At 39.7% G+C, this 15,230-nt stretch overlaps 1 protein-coding gene across 2 annotated transcripts in view; it reads right to left on the bottom strand.

The window, feature by feature from the left end:
* Positions 1–15,194, bottom strand: part of sik2b (salt-inducible kinase 2b) — a 47,255-nt gene extending 32,061 nt beyond the window's left edge. For both annotated transcript variants that reach the window (XM_054597174.1, XM_054597182.1), the window contains exons 1-3: positions 15,014–15,194; positions 11,466–11,582; positions 4,980–5,043 (exon numbers count right to left, since the gene is read on the bottom strand). In XM_054597174.1, the coding sequence (XP_054453149.1) occupies positions 4,980–5,043; positions 11,466–11,582; positions 15,014–15,151 (319 nt within the window). In that variant the 5' untranslated portion in view covers positions 15,152–15,194. The remainder of the gene's footprint in view (positions 1–4,979; positions 5,044–11,465; positions 11,583–15,013) is intronic.
* Between the last annotated feature and the right edge of the window lie 36 nt (positions 15,195–15,230).

Genomic DNA, 15,230 nt, shown 5'->3' with positions numbered 1-15,230 from the left:
CTCAAAGGCTTTTTCTTTTGGCTCATGTCCACTGTACTGGATTGAGAGCGCAGTGTGTACACATCTTACACATTTAGTGTGTTGTGAAGTAGCGATAGAGCGCATGCAGTGCTATGGCAGTCTAAGATAATTTCTTATCTTCATGTACTTTTTTTGCTATGTTCTGACTTTTCTGTCCTTTCTAGCACAAGTGTCTTCATTTGGGCTTTACTGTTAGGCAGTGTGCAAACCAATGTTCAAAACAACTTAGAAACTTGTATTATGTTTATATTGCAAGTCTGAGCCTACTTCCTTATAGTTTAGGTTTTGACTGATAAAAGCCTGGTAAATGACTGACTGGAAATTATTGTGTATACCAAAGGAATATTTTTTTCCCTTTATCTGTCCCGAAGGTTAAAAAAAGGCAAGGTGTGTTTTTCTCTCTGATCTACTCCCACCAAAGATGCAACATCTGGTCCTTTTTAGTAATTAAAAAAAATATTATGACAGACCTTCAGGCAGCCAGGATGAATCATAGATGCTTTGATTATGTTTGTATTTGGCTCCTATTAGGACGGCTGCCTTTGGAGTGCTCACTGCTTATTTAGTGAGTTCAAGAATACCGTTTAATGTGATTGTTGTGGAAAGTCAAGAATACTGAAATAAGTTTTCATGCCTTCAGCTTGATTTGTGGTGTTCTCCTTTTAACCCAATCTGTTTTAATCCTAAATCGACAAATTAATCGTCAGGTAAATTATTTGGCAAACATTTAGATGTTGATTAATCATTTAAGTCATTTCTTAAGTCAAACTGGCAAACATTCCCTTATTCAAGCTTCGAAATGTGAAGATATGCTGAGATATTAAATTGACTATCCTTGGATTTTTGTGGTGGTTGGACAAAACAAATCATGACTGGCATTTAAGAGCAAACTATTAGTTGATTAATCAAGAAAATAGGCACATTAATTTATAATGAAAATAAATATTTGTTATAGTTACAGCCCTAAATTCTAATAAACACATATGCTGCACTGAAAGGGAGCGCTTACATATTAGGAACTTACTATAATGTGTGCAGGTTTGGACCAGAGCTTCTTGATGATCTCTAATTTATCTTTTTCTTCCTTTTGATTACAATCAGATTTGTTCTGCCTAATGTTTTCTCTTGACTTTCTTGGACTTATTTTGTCAACTCATTTTATTCCACATATACTTTTTAAACTCATGATTTGTGTAAAAGGTCCACCCCATAAGCCTACAATTTCTAGACTCTTCCTGTCACCTGTTTCATGTCTGTTATGGGTTCTAACGCTTTTTGTACAGTTCAAATGTAAGTAAAGTAAAGTAAACTAATGGCTGTAACTGTCCAAGAAAATGTCAAATGTGTTTTTGAAATGGTGGCTAAAAAGAGCGGTCCTTTTTATTGCTACTTTTTGGAGATCTGCTCTTAAAAGCGAAACAAAAGTTTAACTGACGATATTGAGAGTTGACTCAAATTGCTCGGTAACTGTCAATGAAAATAAGGAATGACCTTGTTCACCAGCATATGGAAAGTAATCTTGTATAATCTGAGTAATAAACCGGTGAGCAGAAAGCTGCTCAGATTGACCATCTTGTTGATAGTGCTGCATGCTCACTGCGAATGCCACTAGACTCTATAGCTCCTCTAAAAAAGAAGCTAATAAAAGAAAGGAGGTTTGCTCCATGGTATAATCCTCAAACCTGCGATTTAAAGCAAATATCGCAAAAACTTGAAAGGATATGGCGTTCCACCAATGTGGATGAAGCGCGGTTAGTCTGGCGAGACAGTCTTAAAATATATAAGAAGGCACTCCGTAATGCTAGAGCAGCCTATTATTCAGCATTAATAGAGAAAAATAAGAACAACCCCAGGGTTCTCTTCAGCACTGTAGCCAGGCTGACAGAGAGTCACAGCTCTGTTGAGCCGTGTATTCCTATAAACCTCAGTAGTAGTGACTTCATGAACTTCTTTAATGATAAGATTCTAACTACTAGAGAAAAAAATTATAATCTACTGCCCTCAACCAGTACCGATCGATCCACAGCTGTAGAACCTGAAATATATTTAGATGGCTTTTCGCCCATCGACCTTCAACAATTGACTTTAACTATTTCTAAGTCTAAACCTTCCACCTGTCTCTTAGACCCGATTCCGACTAGGCTGCTTAAGGAAGTTTTACCTTTAATTAGCAATTCTTTATTAGAAATTATCAATCTGTCTTTACTAACGGGCCATGTACCACAGGCCTTCAAACTAGCTGTAATTAAACCTCTTCTTAAGAAACCTACTCTTGATCCAGAGGTGTTGGCTAACTATAGACCTATATCTAACCTTCCGTTCCTCTCTAAGATCCTTGAGAAAGCAGTAGCAAATCAGCTGTGTGACTTTATGCATAACAATAGTTTATTTGAGGATTTTCAGTCAGGATTTAGAGTGAATCATAGCACAGAGACGGCACTGGTGAAAATTACCAATGACCTTCTAATAGCTTCAGACAAAGGACTTGTCTCTGTACTTGTATTGCTAGACCTTAGTGCTGCATTTGATACCATTGATCATCAAATCCTATTACAGAGATTGGAGCATCTAATAGGCATTAAAGGAACCGCACTTTATCAGACCGATCTCAGTTTGTATATGTAAACAATGAAAGCTTGATGAAAACCAGGGTCAGTCACGGAGTTCCACAGGGGTCTGTTCTTGGACCTATTTTATTTACCTTATATATGTTTCCCTTGGGGAATATTATCAGAAAACACTCAGTAAACTTTCATTGTTATGCAGATGAGACCCAGTTATATCTATCAATTAAGCCAGACGAAACTAACCAGTTCTCTAAACTTCAAGCATGTCTTACGGACATAAAAACCTGGATGACCTGTAACTTCTTAATGTTAAACTCTGAAAAAACAGAAGTTATCCTACTAGGCCCAGATCACCTTCGAAATCAATTATCTAACGATATAGTTTCTCTAGATGGCATTGCTCTAGCATCCAGCACTACCGTTAAGAACCTTGAAGTTATCTTTGATCCGGATCTGTCTTTTAACTCTTATATAAAACAGATCTCAAGGACAGCCTTTTTTCATTTACGCAACATTGCGAAAATCAGGCAAATCCTGTCTCAAAGCGATGCAGAAAAACTAGTTCATGCATTTGTTACCTCTAGGCTAGATTACTGTAACTCCTTATTATCAGGCTGCTCTAATAGGTCTCTTAGATCTTTACAGTTGATCCAGAATGCTGCAGCACGTGTTCTAACAAAAACTAAGAAAAGAGATCATATTACTCCAGTATTAGCTTCTCTGCACTGGCTCCCTGTTAAATCAAGAATAGAATTTAAAATTATTTTACTTACCTACAAAGCTCTAACTGGCCAGGCACCGTCTTATCTTAAGGAACTTATAGTTCCATATTACCCAACTAGAAAGCTGCGCTCAATCAATGCAGGGTTACCTGTGGTTCCTAGAGTTTATAAAAGTAGGATGGGAGCCAGAGCCTTCAGTTATCAGGCTCCTCTTCTGTGGAACCAGGTTCCAGTTTCAGTCCGGGGGGCAGACACACTCACCACTTTTAAGAGCAGGCTTAAGACCTTCCTTTTTGATAGCGCTTATAGTTAGGGCTGGCTCAGGTTCGCCTTGGTCCAGCCCCTAGATATGCTGCTATATGCTTAGACAGCCGGGGGACTACCTAGGATACACTGAGCTCCTCTCTCCTCTTCTCTCACTCCCTCTTTATGTATTAATCTCCTATTTATGCACATTACTGATTTTGCTTCTTCCCCGGAGTTCTTGTGCTTTCTCGCCTCGCAGGTTCCCAGGAATCGGGGTTATATTTGGACTGTCATCGTGCCACCTGCTGACACCCACTACTACTACCACTATCATTATTAGTCACATTACTATTATTATTGCCTGTACTATTACGCTTATTGACTTGCTTGTACCCTGGAGTCTTTGTGCTTTCTCGCTTCGCAGGCTTCTATAAATCGTGGCTGTACCTGGACCGTGGTCATGCATCCTGCTACGGCCCTGCTGACACCGACTGCTACCACTATTATTATTACTAGTCACATTACTATTACCTGTACCATTAAGCATTTTAGCTTTACTTCCACCCTGAAGCCCTTTTTGCTTTCTCGCTCTGCAGGTTTCCATGAATCGTTGTGGTACCTGGACCGTAGTCGTGCCTCCTGCTGTGAGCCGACTGACACCCACTGCTACTTCGATTATTATTATTAATCACATTACTATCCCTATTTTCATAATTATAATTCTACTATAATAATTGCTGCTGTTATTATAAGTAGTCTTATTATATGAATCATTTATGTCATATACATTGAATGTGTTGTATCTCTGTTATGCTGCTCATTCTGTACACATGACATCTATTGCATTCTGTCCATCCTGGGAGAAGGATCCCTCCTCTGTCGTTCTCCCATAGGTTTCTTCCTTTTTTCTCCCTGTTAAAGGGTTTTTTTAGGGGAGTTTTTCCTGTGCCGATGTGAGGGAAGGACAGAGGATGTCGCATGTGTACAGATTGTAAAGCCCTCTGAGGCAAATTTGTAATTTGTGATTCTGGGCTATACAAAATAAACTGAATTGAATTGAAAGTGATTCTGCACCACTTACCGTCATAAATCTTTTTTTTTTTTCTCTTTGAGGTTGACTCAATGCTTCATTGATGTAATTTTACACAAGTAGGGGGTGTCAGCACATTTCAAACAGCAATCACTAGCAGCACATAACAAGGCCCACATCAGGATCAATCCTTCAATCATGTGACCTTTGAGATTGTGGCTGGCACAAGTGTAAGAACAAAGCAAACTCAATTAAGACTTTGGTCCTTTTACGTCATAAGAGTGCAGCATTTTTCTGTCCAACTGATAAGAAGAGGACATTTATGAATTGGGTGGGGCGATGTTTTAAAGACATTGAGGTCAGTTTGATCCTGTACTTGAAAAGATCACTCACCGAAGATTTCCCCATTCTTGGCATACTCCGTCACTAAGTAAAGCATGTTCTTTGTCTCCATCACCTGAGAGAGGGAGAGGACGAAAGAACAGGGGTCGAGGGAGGGGAGAAAAGAGTGGGAGAGTGAATACAGACATAAGACCACTTTTAAGTAGCAATATCAATAGCAATATGATTTGATTTTACAGTCCCCTGCAACAAGAAAAAATTAGAAGAAAAGGAAGAAAAAAAAACTGTAACACATACAAATGACCCAAATATTACACAATTCTCCACATGGTTTTCTGAGGTTCAACTGCAGAGTCTAGCATCAACAGAGTCATGAGCAAAACAAAATGCATGAATGGCCCAGGGTCTAAATATGGTATCCATGTAAGAGAATGGAGGTGGACAGTTGGTGTTGCCGAGTATATCTGAATGGTACTTAAAACCTTTCAGCCCTCACACGGCGCTGTGTTGTGTAGGAGGAGGAGAACCGATTTAGAAGCAGAAACACTCAGGAGATGAATAGAATTAAATGCGGAGGGGAGAATCAGTTGGAGAGCGGAGGATGAATCAGACACAGCGAGCCAGACGTTCACAGTAGAAATCCCACGCTCATTGTTTGTGATCAATTTTCCATCTGTTACATTGACCGATTCATGGATTTAGGAAATGAAAGCCAGTTGTTGTTTTTTTTTGGGGGGGGGGGGTTGTGTAATAAGCACATTTTGTCCTCTCTGTATTGTGAAGCTGGAATACAACTGATTGAATGATACAGAGTTCCTATACCCAGGCTTAATTCATCAATTAAAACTAGTAGCATTGTGAGCCAATACAGCATCTAATCTGGGAAATGCACCTTTCTCACAGCGGACATTTTGACTTGTCACAGCAGGAAAAACACAGGTGTAACTAATAGTATTAACGATGGCTCTGTTTCATTAAGTCGTGCCAGTAAACCAGCATGGACAATAGCAGGTCCCTGGCACTGGCACACCTGAGTAGAAGGCAGCCATTATTAATGTTATTAATTAACCCCGAGTTTGACAAGACAAAATATCCACCACGAGAGAGGTCTATCTTTAATTCATGGTGGATATCTTTCTATTGTTTGTTGTTCTTACAGTCAGCTACATGCTCACTAGCGTCATATGTTGTCTGACATGGATCTATTAGCTTTCATAAATTGTTCCTTCATACGTTTGATATAAAGTTCTGGGAAGGTTGGGGTAAAAATCAGGGAGACATGGCAGATATTTTGGGCAGCATTTCTTCCCCCTCTGGAAGGGGAGAGTAATTACCATATAAGAGAGACTGTAGCGATGGAACATCAGCTGGGAGTATGGCAGGAGTAATGGTGCAAAATCATTAGAAGTGCACAATAAGAGTTTCTTGAGTGAATGCTCCAGATAAAGAAAATAAACTTGGCATTCAGAGGAAGGATTAAAGTCAAAATAAAATTACAAACTCGCAGTTTTATGCCTCCGCCATTTACATCCATGTCTGTCAAAAATGTCATCTCTGTATCATTTTATCCAAATAGACATTTGTGTAAAATTTGTGATAACCAAATCCTAATCATTTAATCCTTCAATCCAAATTGATGTGTATGCCAGACATGGGCACCTGAAGTAGAGGAGCCAAGGGCCACCAGTTTAAAGCCTTATCCCACTTTCTTTTTAAGTCGCAATTATTGTAACTATTTTGTAAAACAGTAAAAAAATCATTACTGTCCAGCCCGTGCATGTCATAAGTGTTTTTTACTTGCTCTTCTACAGATACACTCACATTTTAGTTTGTGTGAGTCTGTGCTGCTAATTCTCCAATGTGTCTCACGTAACCATTTACGTTTCAAGACTTTTTGATAATATGCGCATAAAAAAAATGATTTATCTATCCACATTTTGCAACCGGTGAAGCAGAGTGTGCTGTGGTGATGTGCAGATCAGGGTTTTTTTTTTATACCTGCACTCACCAAAACCCTTATGAGAACCCCCACCCGCAAACGACCAATGTCATAGTAGCACAATTGTAAAGACTGAGATCCGCAGCGCTCTCCAAGAGGCTGATCCTGCTGCTCAGAGCAGCTAGAAGCTGTCAGAGTGCTCTCTTTCTCCCCCATCCACAGTAATGGGAAGATATAGGCTAAATAAACGGACAATTTCAACAAAATAGTAACCTTAGGTCTAAACTGTCTTTCTTAGCCTAGTGTTAGTCTCAACTGTGTAGGAAAAGGATGGCCATAGTCCACAGTTTCAGCATTGCACCTATTTTGATGTGCTTCGAGCTTCGACTAGCTGAGCTGAAAGCAAGTTCACTAGATGAGCTTGTTTTGTGCTGGTTAATGTTTTAACCATGAGTTTGGTTGCTGTTACATTTCTTGATTTCAGCTGCATTTGACTATAGTATCACATTAACTGCATTTATCTGGATGGTTGTGTGAAGAAATCCCCTCCAAGCAATCTTGAGATATCGTAAGAAGTGGATGAATGTGAGATCACAGTGACCTTGACCTTTTACCACCAAAAATCAGTTCATTTTTGAATGCAGGTGGACATTTATGTATATTTGAAAAAAACCTCCAGGTGTTCTTGAGAAATGTAAAAGTCCAGTACTGCAGCTTTGAAGTATTGCTGGGTGTTGTTTGACATTTTTTTATACTAATGTCAATACCAGAGTTTCTTTACTTTTACTTTATTCATTTCTTTATCACGGACAACACACATTAATTGACATCGATATGATATAAGATTGACAGTTTTGGTCAATCCCTTTGCAACACTTTTTTCATTACATTACAGAACACTCTTTTCATTTAACAAAAGAAGCCAAAGTTGTAGTCAAAACACAAGCAGCTGCACGAGAACCTTGCCAAATCGAAGGAAAAAATTTGGAATCATTATTATTTTAATCTGTAACTTTCCTATCAACAAATGAGATACCCAAAAATGTTTAACAGATTTGCTATCCTCCACCACTGATTATCACTACACCACTTTAATACAGAAGATATAATTCATTGTATACGGTATTATACTGCAAGTATGTTCTGGCTCCAAATTAAGCATTTCTGCCATAGTAGTTGTGAATAACTGCTATGAGGGAAACAACTGAAGCAAAGTCTTTGTCATGTAGTAAATCATAATAGAAGTGAATACACAGTCTGAATTCCAGATACCAGGAAATGAAAGCATCACTTTGTGTTGAGCTCTTCATGGGTCTGTCACTGCCGATGAGAAGGTTTGAAGAGCATCTAAAGTAACATGTATTTTCGAAAGATCCAGTCTGAATATCAGGTCATGGGGAAGAGTAGCTGTAGTCCCGGTAGTGAAACACATGCTGTATACGTTTCAATTCAATACTGGTTAATGGTTTTAACAATGTAGGCATTAACTGTAGTGTGGACGTTATCAAAATTAGGGTCATGGTTCATCCAATATCCTCAATTTATACAAGCGTTTTTTGTAACATGGTTGATATTCAAACGGGGCCTTCATTTTGTATTGAAAAGTATTGATAGACAGAGAGTGGTTTTGTTATTATCCAAACAATATATCTAGTGGTGATTTTGACTGTTAAAAATCTTTGTTCTTGTAGAGAAACTAGAATAAGAGTGAAAAGCTGACCACCTAAGAGAGTCAGATGATGGGGAGTTGCAAAAGCGGAACAGATGTGAAGAAAATGACTGCAGACTGTGAGCGAAGAGTTCATACAACACAGTTGGGTTGTCTCTGTGTGTACTCATAAGCTAAGGCTTATCTTTGGGCCAACCCTAGTTCATGAAACTAGAAAGGAAATCACTAATTGACCTGAGCTGATTGGATGGATGGGCTGTTGGAAATAATGATACAAACCAAAATAACACAGCAGAAAGCTGGAGCAGTGCCACAGGGTTGTGTAATGATAATGAACACTCATTTACTTTTCCTAAACAAACTAACAGGACCCCCAAGGCTTATGTAATACAACGGAATCGCCAAAATTGTTGAGTTATTGACAGTTAGGCTGTTTTGTGCCAGACAGCAGACATCACGGCAACAAAGTGATAAAAGTTTATTTTTGAGTCACGTAGAAATATATGTGAACTTGCCCTTGCACAACTGGACATGCATACAACTACTATAAAAAAGGTTTCATGGTGGCTTGACAATGCCTTTGGCACACGTCATACTACCGACGATGGGCCTTATTTCCATAGCACATGTGTAAGGTCCACCAAAACAGCCAGATTATTTTCTTTACCTTAAGAAATCCAAACACATTTCTGCTGCATGAAATCATATCACAAAAATACATTTTAAGAATTAGCCATGATACACATCTTTGCAGTTTGGAAAGAAACCATGGTGTGCAATGCATTTTGGGATAAGAGAAAGACTATGGGTCTGTCTGAAATCTTATACTAACATACTACCATAACGAGTAAACTTAAGCGATATGTCTTCTCTGCATTATATGACTATCGATCATGACGTCAACAGTCCAAGCTAATGTTTAATGAAAATTGTTTATCACAAATGTAAATCAACATTACCTTTTCCTCTCAATTTTTTTATTTTCCCGTCTAATTTTAGTGCAAATTCAAATAATTTTATATTTAAGTGTTAAATGTGTTTTTCTAAAGGAAGTTTTGTATGTGAGCTTCTGAGTTTTTCCTTAATTGGTACCTTAACATCACTCACCGTCGTTTGTAATTAATATATCCAACAGTTAATTATTAAAAGCGTCTGTTCCCCATTCAGGCATTGGACAGTCTGAAGAGCCGCAATGCATTTTGGGGCGAATGAGTGTGTCCATTATGCTCACTCTTCATGCGCAGAAATTCTTGCTAATCTAGTATACATTTCTCACATACACAAAATCTACATACTATCAATTTTATGTTTTAAACTTGCTTTGCACTGATTCATCTGCATCAAACTCCCATCAGATTGTAACTCAGGGCAGGAAAAGACCAAAGGACACTGGTCATGCTATAGCAGTTCTTGTTGTGGTTGATGTACAGCCACAAAAAACAGAGCCCTTAAGTTCAATACACATTAGAAACCATAACATCCTTAAAAACTAGAAGATGTCTTTCAGGCATTAACATATGACTATCACGTTGGGTCATTTTTAGCTAAATCATTGTGCAAATAAACATGGATATGGTGTACCCACATTCAAATAAATACTTTTTGAAGGTCCCATAAGGTCAGGGGCACTGACAAGAAATAATAATTGTTTCTAACATGCAATGGCTCCATTCTGGCCTAAATTAGATGTCTTAAGTCCATAAAAAGTGTAGTGTAGAATAGATCAATATCTGATTTAAAATGCAGGCTAAAATAGAGCCTGATGTTGCAGTACAGGTCAGATCTGATGTCCCAGAACAATAATTAAAGATTTAATTTATACCTCAAACAACTAACATTTAGTTTGAATCATAACAGCAGAAACTTCACATGGTAAAGCGCACACACACGGATGAACACAGCGCTGAATGTCAGTCAGTCATTAACTTTGCTCTCGTATCTTAAACTATCCAGGGGTGGCAGGATCTGCTAGGCAGCAGTTGTTTGCTAATGCATTAGAAAATGACCTGGCATGGTCTTGCGCTTAAACACCTCGACTGCTAAAGAACCAGAAAAGAAGATCAACAAGGAGCAGCGGGAAATTGTGCTGCAGGAAACTGATTTGCTCACAGATTAGCCAGAGAGGCCTGGCTAATTCTAGGTCCCCTCAACAGATGTTACTTTGGGTCCCCACTGCAATGTAGTTACACATTACATTATTGCCCCTGCTCTCTGCAGGGCCTACTTTGACCACGGGCTGGTTTCATAAAGACTGAAATACAAAGATCTTACTTAAAAATGACATCTACATTCATATTTTGCACAAACCTGTGCAGTTAAAATAGTCTTAAACTGGATTACTTTTCAATGAATTTCTGGCAAATTAATATATTTTTTTCAAATGATCTTGTCAAACCTAAGATAGGCCAAATCAGTGTAAGAAACACAAATTACAATTACAAACAAAATTACAATCTCTGTCATTTTTTGAGACATTATTGATTTTACTAATTTGCACAAACTTTCATCTATATTAAATATATAGTATGGAGACATTTTTCCAACATCACTGCTACATTGACATAGACAGACTACAAGCAGTTGTCATGGGATGGGTCAAAGGAAAATTTCGATTTGAAGCACCCTGGACAGAAATAAATCTCCTGAAAATCTCTTGATTGACAAGGGACAGAAAATAAGAACAAAACCAAAACCAGACTCAACCATTTAATCTTTACACAGCATTACAACATGGGGAATAACAAGTTACACAATATAACCATTACAGATAGACAAAAAATGCACAAGAGCCCAGAAAAAACCATGACGTACTGCAGTCTAAATCAGTGAAAGCTGAGAGACCAAGTCAGCCCCACTAAAAAGATTAGTTTGTCCACATCTGTTGTACTAGACAGTCTAAAGATAACAGGTACTGAAGCTAGCGACTCACCTGGTACAGCTTGATGATGTGGGGGTGATCCAGCATCTTCATGATCTGAACCTCTCTGTAGATCTTCTCCAGATTGACAGCATCCAGTTGGGTCTTGTCGATGATCTTAATGGCCACCTGCAGAACAATACAGCTCCAATCAGTCAGTTTCTCAATACAATACAATAGAATCATTGTTAAGGCTCATCAGACTTCATTGGAAAAAAATAAACACACTCCCCACACTCACATACACACTAGTAGAGATAGGAATTTAATATTCTCCAAGAACCAGACTGGGAGTCTGTTCTTCTCAGAGAACTGCTTCTGAGACACAAGATAAATACTTAAATACAGATCGTGCGGACGTCCTTCATTATAAACACTCTTGAAATTTGAGCCAAGATGAAATGTCACATAAAAAGGGTACAGCAGACACAGACGCAGGCCTCGTTGGATATACACAAACACCCAAAATGACACGTACATGTGCAAATCGCACACTCAAACTTTCAACACTCTTGGCTTTGATTAATGATGTCCGGTGGGTAACAAGGCAATATTAACATCTCTCCTTCAGACTGTCTCATAAACAACATTTCATCAGTGTGATCTGAAGTGTTTCCAAGCGTCTGTGAGCCGAGCCGGAGGAGTAAACAACAGGAGACCCCAGTTCGCCTCCCAGCAATTGCACCACTTTTAGATAAAGTTAGAGAACTTACTGAGAGCGTTCAGACTGAAAACAGGGGGGCTTTGTTGTTTCAGTTGCTGGTGAGACTTGAGCTGAAATAATCACTTAATAAATGAGTCGATCAACATAAAATTAATCCACAACTATTTGGATAGATTTTTTAAAGAAACAGTTGGTTCCAGCTTTGTAAATATTTAATGGTTTTCTGTGTCTTCTGTGATACACTGAATGTCTTTCACTTTTGGACCATTCGGTCAGATAAAACAACCTGTTTGAATAGGCTTTTGGGAAGTTGCAAAATCAATTATGAAAATAATCATTAGCTGCAGCCCCAGGTCACATAATAAAACAGGATCCAGGAAGGCAGGTTTGATTAATAGACCCATGAGTTTGAAGGTTTGTTGGTTGCCAATACACAAAAACATATAATGCAATACCGTCTGTGACACACGATTTCCTTCTAGAAACTAGAGACAATGATTTTATCCTCCATCTTTACGTCACAAAAAATGCAGAATTACCCTGTTCAAGTTACAGTGTGAGGTTGCGTGTGTTTGACTGGCTACAGTGCGTTGACGTCAGCTGATCTCGCACTGTATTGCAGCAAAGTGGAGCCAGGTCCTGTATATTTGCAGTAGTATAAATAGTCTGAAAACAGCCTTATGTTTGGTTTTAATCTTAAAAGTTTAATCGGACACCTCAATCTCACTGACACCGTGTTTAATCCTATTGAGCATATTTGTAATTAGCACTTTTAGATGTGCAGTAATGGCTGTTTAAATAATTAAATTCAATAATCCATTAACATCTCCCTGCCAACAGTACAAACAGGTATGCAATTTTGCCATCATATCTTGTAAAGAAATCTAAATCTTTTAATGGCACTCCAGCTACAAGTCGAGACCTCTAGGGCATAAACTTTAAAATCGCCAGCCGACTGGATTACAGGGTAGTTAGCATGAAAAGATCTGAGCCAACCAACTGATTACATTGTCAACAATACTTTTACGCACACACACATACACACAACATAAGATTTCTTGTGTACGCTGCTGGCACAAGGTCATTTGAGGACAATGAGTTACGGGGGGAATTTAGCTCATACATTAAGTAATGAGAGCAGAAAGGCTGGACAATACTGTGGACAGGAATGGATAAAAGTATGACCCACTGAGCTGACAGGCAGGACCCCACGGGAATGAGCCAGCACTATGTGAACCCACAGGCTGCAGTATGTACATAATGGGATGAATGGGTCAGTATAACACGCCGGGGCTATGAGTAGAAAAAGTAGGTTATGCACACAGATACACCTATCTAGGAATATGCACAGAGACACATCAGATCTGCTGTTTCATGTGTCATTAAACTCCGCTTTTCTTTACACACACGTTCCAGGTTAACATCTCCTTTTTTGACCCTGGCAATTTCACAAGGCAGATGGCATCACATAAAGTTGATAGCCTGCCTCTCCAGCTGACCTTGGCCACTTAAACAAACAGCTTGGCTCTGGCCATTGGCCTGTCTGAGCTAAGCCGCTGCAGTGGCTCTCTGTAGCGACCAGCACCGAGTGACCTCTACCAAACCAGTTGCCTGAAGAAAAAAACAAAACAGCATCAACATGCATGTTTTCATTCAGCGCAAATACCACACCAGCTGAGGGAGAGCTGCAGCCACTTAGTGAGATCACCTGGTGTCATGTTTGGCGTAAATTAAAACCTGCATTCACATAGCTTTTAGTATCACACGGTTGCAGATTACCCGGCTAGACTAACGCTGCGCCACTTCTCAGGCTCTTATAACAAGATTAACACGAATACAGTCTTAAGAGGCATTTACGTGTTATTCATTAAACTTTGATTAAACCAGGGGCATCGTCTGGATGATGTAAATCTTCTGTTTTTCCTGTATGGCACGATTGCTCAAGTTCAAAACGATAAACAGTTTGAGGCTCTGTGAGGTCAAAGATAAAAGTGTACAACAGTATTTCCCTCGCCTATTTTTCTAGCACTCCCTCTGTCTTCTTCACACACAGACTGGACACTCTTCACATTTACTCCCCGTGTCTTCCGTCATGACAATAGAAAAGGCATGGCACTCAGTGGTACTGGTCAAGAAAGGCCTCTCTGTACAGAGCTGACATAAAACCATTAGACAAATCCAAGCCCTGTTCCTGTTGTGCTCACGCTGCATCGCCTCACATTTTTCAGTGTTTGCAATATCAAACCTTCTCCAAACTAAGTGAAGAAACCCCAAAAGCAGTGTCAGTGAATTGCTGTCTGCATGCATGCGTGCAGAACACTTTGCTTTCCAATTACAGAGCTCTGGCTGGCACATCCTGCTCCTCACAAAGCTCTCGGCACTGCTGGCACAAGAAACCACTAAATCAAATCATTATTTGGATTACATAACGGGACCACCGACCCATGCTGCATGCGTGCCCCAGATACAGCAGACGATAACAGCAATCCAGACTTTGGGAGTCGGTACATTGTGGCACCAAAGTGCCGGAGTGCAGGTGTATATGATGCTGGTCTGGTGGATATTTACAGTTTGTGTTTCCCAGCAGCACCGGTGGTCAGACCTCTTACAGGCACCGATGTTGGCTGAGAGAGGAGGGGGGTTTGAACGTGCAGGGAGACGTCTCTCCCGTACCTGCAGGTATTCAAACACACCAGCTGTTGCTCCTCGCACCGGAGCAGCCAAGCGGCACCGGGCAGTTAACAGCTCCCTGATCCAAGTTCCTATTACTGCACGATGTGTGGGACAGTATTTCGGTATCTGGGGGTGTCAACTAGTGCAATAAAAGTTATGTAACTCAGCCGAACAGTAGCTCAAGTTAGCTTTTCAGGCTAACGAGTTCATGCAACACACTCACCTCAGTCTTGGTTATTCGGTGTCTAGCCAGCTTCACGACTGCGAAATTGCCCTTTCCTAAAGTGCGCTCGATGTCGTAGAAGCCCACTCGGACCGGACCCCGGATCAGCGGTTTCTGCACACTGTCAGCCATGACCATGCTGTTCCTGGTGGGACTGGCTGTGTGGACGAGCAGAGGGGACACACACACACACACACACACACACACACACACGGGG

The sequence above is a fragment of the Anoplopoma fimbria genome, chromosome 1 (genome assembly GCF_027596085.1).
Source record: "Anoplopoma fimbria isolate UVic2021 breed Golden Eagle Sablefish chromosome 1, Afim_UVic_2022, whole genome shotgun sequence".
NCBI classification, from domain to species: domain Eukaryota; kingdom Metazoa; phylum Chordata; class Actinopteri; order Perciformes; family Anoplopomatidae; genus Anoplopoma; species Anoplopoma fimbria.
This window is presented reverse-complemented; position numbering and strand designations above follow the sequence as displayed.